Source organism: Triticum aestivum, chromosome 2D, assembly GCF_018294505.1.
Source record: "Triticum aestivum cultivar Chinese Spring chromosome 2D, IWGSC CS RefSeq v2.1, whole genome shotgun sequence".
NCBI classification, from domain to species: Eukaryota; Viridiplantae; Streptophyta; class Magnoliopsida; order Poales; family Poaceae; genus Triticum; species Triticum aestivum.
In genome coordinates this window covers 354,466,935-354,474,924 of record NC_057799.1, presented here as the reverse complement: position 1 = coordinate 354,474,924, position 7,990 = coordinate 354,466,935, and the positions used below count along the sequence as shown (strand labels likewise).

General features: G+C 42.1%; 1 protein-coding gene across 1 annotated transcript; it reads right to left on the bottom strand.

Moving 5' to 3' along the window:
- LOC123053124 (uncharacterized) lies at window positions 1-6,305 on the bottom strand. The gene is made up of 8 exons (XM_044476527.1): window positions 5,869-6,305; window positions 5,454-5,498; window positions 5,126-5,240; window positions 1,631-1,700; window positions 1,495-1,543; window positions 742-839; window positions 506-644; window positions 1-418 (listed from the first exon to the last, which is right to left on the bottom strand). The coding sequence occupies exons 1-8, from the start codon at window positions 6,232-6,234 to the stop codon at window positions 263-265; spliced, it is 1,038 nt and encodes a 345-aa protein (XP_044332462.1). The 5' UTR covers window positions 6,235-6,305; the 3' UTR covers window positions 1-262.
- Between the last annotated feature and the right edge of the window lie 1,685 nt (window positions 6,306-7,990).

Genomic DNA, 7,990 nt, shown 5'->3' with positions numbered 1-7,990 from the left:
CCATTAAAACATTTCTAGTGCTTTTGAGCCTTTCACCAATGTAAACCATTAAAATACACTGTACACATTCAATCTTTGTGAAGAGAAGGCTTCGAATTAAGTTTTAGAAAAAGAAGAATTCGAATTAGATCTACAACATGCTCTGCTACACATGACACATAACAACTTCAGAGCAATAACTAGCAACTGCCTTTACGCTACAAATAACCAAGATTGACAAGGTCTCCAAGATATCAAATCTATCAGATGAAGAAAATAAATACTAGGCTGATCTTGGTGCCAGTTTATCTAACCAAGATAGGATTATCGCAGCTCCTTTCTCCCACGAGCAATCTAACATCATATCATGTGCTACCCCTTTCACACAGACAGGTTGCACGTTGTAAAATCTTGCAGTTTCAGAAAGCCCTTCCGCATCCTAGATAAAGGAAATGTTTAGAGCATGAGAAACGAAATATTTCTTTTGTATGTGCGAGAGATTTGTTTGGGGGTTGGGTTCACTCACAACAATGAAATCATTGCTTGCACCCATGACAAGGATTTCTAATGTACCATCTGTGGCAGAAGGTACAGGCAATGATGCATTGAGCTTCCTCAAGTCAAATAGTGGCAACTTTGAGCTTTCCTTCATTAGATTTTGGTACCTAAAACATGATGTCGTAGATTGTTGATGAAAGGAAAGAGGCATTTAGACTGCAAATTGCTTATGTAAGCTGGAGATGGTATGCGAACAATAAATACCTCAGGACAAGTTCATCATCCATTTGTGATGAGAAAAATGTTTCTTTGCAGAGAGGCAATGAATTTGCATATGCTTTTGCGGCCAAGCTGAGTGTAACCTGATAGCAAGATGAATAAAACTTCATGTATGCGCATGAACAAATTCACGTGACACAAACAAAGTATTCAATACTGATGGCTTGAAGAGAGACATGAATAGGTCATTCATAGTTTGAAGCAAAGAAATGGTTGCATGTAGTACATGAAGTGTATGATACGTACATGCAGAAGCAAAGAAAGTCAACAAGTATGGATGGGGTAATTCAGGTCTAATAAACAGTGGATCAGCAAACGTATCCAGACTCCACCAAGGAGAATTGGGAGAGTTAGAATAGGCATAAGGAGTTCAAGCCAATTGTACAAGGAGAAGAAATGACTGCCAACAAGCATGGTGATTCATAGAGCATTGCGAAAGTGAAACTTCACTAAGTTTGTTCAGTGCTTGATGCTATAATTAGCAAGCCCTCCATATTAAGAAAAAATTGGATTTGCTCAAAAGGGAATTGATTGATGATTGCATGATAAGTGAATGTTCAAGCCTTCAAGGCATTTCACACCTGGCAAGTGAAAACAAAGTATAACACCCACCACAGGTGATAGAGTAAATGCTAAACTAAAAAAATGTAGATACAAGGCATCTCAGTATCGCACTGAAATTCAGATGGCTGAATGATAAAACTCGAAGGAAAAGGATAAATTATAGTTCAGTTTTACCTTGATAGCAGCAATTGGTTTAGTCAAAAGGTAACGCCATACTAATCCACTGGAGAATGATACAAAGGAGTTAGATCACAATGATAGTAAGTTATAAATAAGATGGTAAATGTGTAGCAAACAACAATAGGAACACCTGTTTCCCGAGGGAGGTACAGAACAGACAAGAACAGCGCCAGAAAGCTTTGGATGAAAAGGTTCTGAACCTATAATAGAAAAGGTGGCATGTAGTGACTTTACCATAGATGAAGACAAACATTACTTTTTCCTTCAGAATAATGAGACTAATTATTCATTAGCAAAATGTGGATGCTAATATACTGAACATCCAAAAAAGAGTGAAATCAGATATGCTGTTGGGCTGATAAAGGACTAAACTTTACTCTACCAATTAACATGAATACTATGACCAATGAGTAGTTGTAAGAAAACACAACATTGATACATACAAGGTCCTCAAAGAAAATAACTTTTGCACGTCTCAAGGAAGACCAGAAGGTCAGAAAAGTGCATCCATTTTGCTATTATTACGACTTAGCATGCAAAAAAGGATATTTGGAAATTAAAATAATAGTATTTGAAAATGAATGTGGCACTTCAAGATAAAAGTTCACAGAAATTTTGATAAATGGATGAATATTTCTTTCCTTAAAATCATAACAAATTAATAGCTGAAGTTAATTTGGAAGTGCTAAAAGTGTTAAGGTTATTATGTTTGAAGTTAAACAGTGTGTTTGGACTCTCCAGGATACATGCTAACTCAACTTATGCGCTCCACCTCTTAGTTTAACAAAAATGGCGTATCATATTAGATGAAAAATACTACTCCTCTGATTCATATTACTTGTCGCTCAAACGGATGTATCTAGACGTATTTTAGTGCTAGATACATCCATTTGAGCGACAAGTAATATGGATCGGAGGGAGTATCAATACTTTGGAATGGATAAATTCATTCCAAAGGCTTATTTTTACACAGATAAAATTTGGCACAACCAAGGACCCATGGTTTCCATCCTTCTCAGCAATCAGACTTCTTGAGATTCGTGACATCAATCACAGTTAAACCACGTCCTTCTAATCATTGGACAAGAATAATTTCAAGGTGACTCGCTGTTCATCCAGAGAAATCCCTAACCCCTATCAGAGCCAGAGCATGATTAAACAATCTATGGTCCTCTCTCCTTTCCATCTCCCTCTTATGCTTATGTCACGCAACCTGGTAAGAAAATAGAACACAACTAGTCCTTTGGCAGAACATTGTACACATGTTCACTGTTTAGCCATTCAAAAAACAGTACCCCAACATACAGTAATTAACTTTCAGACTGCTGCAAAATCTGCTAATGTCCATGTGGTTTGATGATCCACCACAGGTACCGTGGCAGATAAGAAATGAAGCAAGCTTCTGCTGCGCCCTATAGAACTGAGAATCACACCCCCTTACCCACTAAGGAGCAAGACTAGAGTTATGGAGATGCAGAAATAATACTTGGATTGAAGAAGGATAACAGCACTTGGTTGAAATCCTTTTTGATTTGGTATTTTCAGGGAAAAGGTTATCTGTTTGTGTGCTAGGCTCAACTCGAGAACTTGTGTACTAGAATTTTTATTTTTTTTTTAGAAAAGAACTTTATGTAAAAAAAATCATCTATGCCAAAGGATCGGTTCTTTATGTAATACCCCCTCTGTTGATTTGTGTAAGGTGTCCAGTTTTTTCCAGCTTTACCTTTGATCAGCAATTAACAATTGGTTCAACAGTATGCGCATTATGTGATACATAATTGGTACCTTTGGATTTGTATTCAAAAGTATTTTCATATAGCTGTATTTCGTAACTATGAACAAAGTATTTACAAGAAGTTTATGGTGAAGGTTCAACTTTGCAAAGCATGGGCACCTTATATTTTCTGGTAGAGGGAGTAAGACCTAGCTTTTGTTAGCATGTCTAAACCATGGGTATGGATCGTGGTATCATGTAATACTACGACTCTACCAGCACCCTATAATACTGATCTTAAGATGGACCACAATCTGAAAGGATCTTGATCGGACTGTGATCCAACTCGTGACATTGTTAGAATCATGACACGGTTCGAATTGTGCATAACCCACACTGAGGACAAAAACAACCTTGACAACGGCTCAAAAGCGGCATTGAGCCCTCCCCAAATGGGCCATCGTCTTTGGTTCTGCAGAAAATGCTTGTAAACAAGTTGTCATCTTTGTATGTGGCAATGTTACTTAAACTTTTGAAGTCTATTACTCCAGTTGTCCTGCCTCAGCATGTTATCTGGCTGCATGAAGCAGTGGGATGCATGCATGCATAAATTGATGTTCAAAGCCGAATGAGCTTCTAGTAGCACAGATGCTCAATGGTGCACTCGATGATGCGACCTAACTTAACATGAAATCCCAGAGGCCTTCTAATACACTATAGTTGCCAGTTTATGCTATCTTCCCATGTGCATGCTTTTGAATTAATTATTACTTTCAGCATCAGTAATCACATATTATATTAGGAAGTTACTCCGTTTGTCTACATAATTGGGTTGGATAATCCACTTTAGGTATTGTCTTACAATATTTCAATTGGTTATACTTACAAATAAAACACCATAATATTGTGATAATATGGTACAGTCTATGATCCAATACTGCTGGTAAGAAAACCATACTACCCAGTATGCTTTAACTTATAACCTTGAACCTTGGTTGAAAGTACATCTTTATGCGGTTAACAATTCTACGAATGTTAGCAAAGAAGATAGTCGTTCACTTGGTCAATTCCTTTCCAAGCATCACATTTATTTGTTAACACGAGGTTGGGAAGAAGTACAAACATGCTGAGCATGGCAAGAACGCTCCAGAGTAACATCCATAATGCAAGAGTTTTCCTGAGATCTTCGGCGCTGTGCACGGTTCACCGTGACGAGGTACAAGCGGCGGCGCCACCACATCGCACTATCCGCCTCGTCGGCAGGGATCTAACGGAGGTGGGCATGTCATTATGGAGCGAAGGCCAGAGGCTCTACGCACTCATATTGTATGAAACTTCTTGGTAATGGCGGTGATGTATGAAGACTGGATGGGCTAGATCGGAAGAAGTTTGCGTGTCGGACGATTGGAGCTTAGCAGCAGTAATCTCGGCGAGTGGGCGGCGACACTGACAGACTTTGTTCTTGGTGGTCTCAGTTCCGGGATGAAAGCCCTAGGTCTTGTACCTGGCAATGGCGGCCTCATAGTCGTTTCCTTGTTGAAGGCATTGTTTGGAGATTGGACCTTCTTCAGGGTGAAAACCCAGGATCTGACTAGGATGGTCGGACCGGACGATGATGGTGTTTGTGCACTATAACCTTCCTGAAGGCGTCGTTTTTGGAGAATCTTTTTCGGAGTCTAGGTGTTGCCACCATTGGTGGTGCTCTTGTTGTTGCGAGTCTCTCTTTGTTTTGACGAAGCTTTCGTTTTTTCCTTTTTTTTTCATTTTTTTGCTGTGTGCATCCATCATGTCTAGACTTGCTCTGTATATGATGTTGTTGCAGAGGCCGGGTGTAATTGATATCATCTTGATATTAATATATTCCCTTTATCGAAAAAATAATGCAAGAGTTTACCATTGGTGAGAGCATACCTTGTAGGCATGATATATATTGCTGCACAATCAAGCCTCCAAATGAATGTCCAATTAGTATGGGTGGGACAGGAACCTCCTTTCGGATGAAATCAGCAATATCGCCAGTATGTGTCTACTGCAAGTCAATCACACACTGGGCTGACTCTTGTGAGATAATAAAGAAATGCAGTATGATACAACCATTGCTGAAGTGTTACAGTGAGCAATGCTGTTAGTTGCAGGAAGTGCTGCATTACTTGCAACTTTGTGGATGATTTATGTTACACATACAGGGTCGCAGAATAACATAAATTACTCTGAATGCACCTCAGTTTCGCCAAATTACCTCAAGCGTGCCAGCCACTGTGTCAGATGGAATGCTGCTTTCACCCTGCAAGAGATCATAAGTCAATTAAAGTGTGATACCTCAGTAAGAAATACTACATTATATATGTCTTGTAAAATGCTCACAATTGCTGCAAGTCCACTTCATAAAATCATCACCACTGTTTGACAACCCAAACACACTATGTTGCGTAGGTTATAGAGCATTTTAATTGGCTATGCAACAGCATTCATCATCAAATTGTCTTTTTTTTTGCGGAACATCATCAAATTATCTGAATTCATCTCCAGCCACATTTGCTTTTCCGAAAACTTGTTGCATTTTTGGTTTCTGGAATGCGCAGGCTCACTAGCGTTAGCCCCACCAGCACCGGGGCAATTCAACAAGAAGCCCAGATGCATGCCTGACTAAATACCTGTGCGCGGAGGCTGAGGGCGAAGCAGGGGAATCCGGCGTGCGAGAAGAAGGGCAGCCAGCGCTCCGCCCAGCACCAGGCCGCGTGGAAGCTCCCATGCACGAACACCAGCGGCGGCCGCTCGCTCCTTCCCGGGGTCGGGGGCGGAGAAGGCGGTTGCTGGGCTATGACCTCGAGGTCGAGGCCGCAGGGCAGGCGGTGGGAGCGGCGGGACTGGCCCTCCTGGAGCGTGTAGGTGCACGCCGCGCGGAGAGGCCTGGTCCTCCTCGTCATCGTCGTGGTTGGCGACGCCCGCGCTGGCATTGTTGGCGAGATGGAGAGGCGGGGAAGGGTGAGCACGGACGCGGAGGTGGCCATGGGTGGCATTTGGTGAGGATTGGGATGATGCAAGGAAAAAATCTATTTTTAGCCCGGAATTGGTAGAGGTCAGCGGAAATGAACCCCAAACTGAAAATTCCTGTGTTTGCACCCTAATCTATTTGATCTCAGTCCAAATCAAACCTTGGGATCTTGTGTCAAACAGGGATTGTCGACGTGGCAAAGCGTTGCCAGGATTGGTTGGCGCGCGAGATAGAATTGAACTGGGTCGGCCCACTGAGGCCCGTCCGGCGGCCCTTTGGAGGCCCAGGAGGCAGAGCACCCCTACATCGACCATTTCAACAGGCCCCTCGGCAGTCCACCTTGAGCTCTCTGTGTCCTCCTGCCTTCCACTTCTCTCGCGCGGCAACAATGAAGACTGGCGACTGATCGACGGGACGGCGACGGTCGTGACGGCGCGACGGCGCGAACAACTGAAGGTAATCACCTCGGTGCCCTCCTCGTTTGATGTCCGTATTTTAGCCTGTGATTGCACCACTATGGTTAGGATTTTACCAAGATTTTGGGTGGTTTTGCGGGCCAAAGGATATGATTTTTGTGTGATTTAGCTGTAGATTTTGTTCGTACACGGCAAAGATAGGTTAATTTGGTTCGCCTTATTTGTGTATTTCAGTGAAATCATGGACCCAGGTGAGATTTTGAATGTCCGTTTCCATTTGGGTGGCCAGTTCGTCCGAATTGGTCCTAATTTGCAATATGTTGGGGGAGAAGAAGCTATGTCAGAGATAGAAAGGAACAAATTGTCGCCGCAGGAAGTGAAGGGCTATGGCACTGAAGGAATGAAGTTCTATTTTCTGGTTCCTCGTTCAGAACTTCTCAATGGCCTGATGTTTCTGAATGATGACAGCAAGTGTGTGCAGATGGCAAATTTTGATGTGTTGGTGTAGTTGCAGATGTGTTTGTGGAGTACCATGGAGAAGAAGATAGTGCTCACAGTAGCAGTGGGAGTGACTTTGAGGATGAGATTGTGGCATTGACAGATTCTAAACCTGATCTTGTCATCACTGTTGCTGAACCTGCTGAGTCTGAGAATGATGTGCTCATCACTGATGAAACAGGTGTGGTCACAGAAGTTATGAGCAGCCCATTGAAGCATAGAACAATCAGTGCAAGGCCAAGTGAAAATGCAGTTGCTGCAGGGCATGAAAATGTCGATCTACATCCAAATGTCAGTCAAATTGCAGTTTCTCAAGTGTTTGATCCAACTCAACATACAGTTGATGCACTAAATCAAAACCAGGTTGGAGGTGCAGTTGCTAGTGGTAACAAATCAGGTTTCGATTCAGAGAGTGATTTTGAGTGCATTCCACATACTGATGACAGTGGATAAGATTCAGAGGTGGTGGAGCTAAGGAGGCATGCTAGAAAGTTCAAGAAAAGAATGAAACAGAGCAAGAGCTGGATTGGAAGAGATGCATCAGGTCCAGTACCAATTGAGCTTGTTGCCAACATGGAGCAACAAAAAGCAGGAGAAGAAGAGGATTGGAAGTATGATTCTTCTGATGAGGATTACAGTTATGAGGAAGTTCCAATGGAGAGGTGGTTAAGAGAAAGAGCAAGTTTTCAAGGTATAACAATGACAATGAGATACCACATGTTGCATTATCCATGGTTTTCAGAAGCAAGAACCATCTTTGCAAAGCTTTGAGAAGGTATGGTCTTGTTACTAAGAGGAGTATCAGGTTCATGAAATCAGAAAGTGGCGGAGTTAGGGCCAAGTGTGGATGGGATGGATGCCCTTGGC

What these genes read in the sequence shown, in the direction of transcription:
- LOC123053124 (XM_044476527.1), bottom strand. Translation starts at nt 6,234, where the DNA reads ATGCCACCCATGGCCACCTCCGCGTCCGTGCTCACCCTTCCCCGCCTC. An exon ending in GATGATGAACTTGTCCTGAG is followed by an intron (nt 645 to 741) that starts GTATTTATTGTT and finishes ATCATGTTTTAG; the next exon opens with GTACCAAAATCTAATGAAGG. An exon ending in CAAGCAATGATTTCATTGTT is followed by an intron (nt 419 to 505) that starts GTGAGTGAACCC and finishes TCCTTTATCTAG; the next exon opens with GATGCGGAAGGGCTTTCTGA.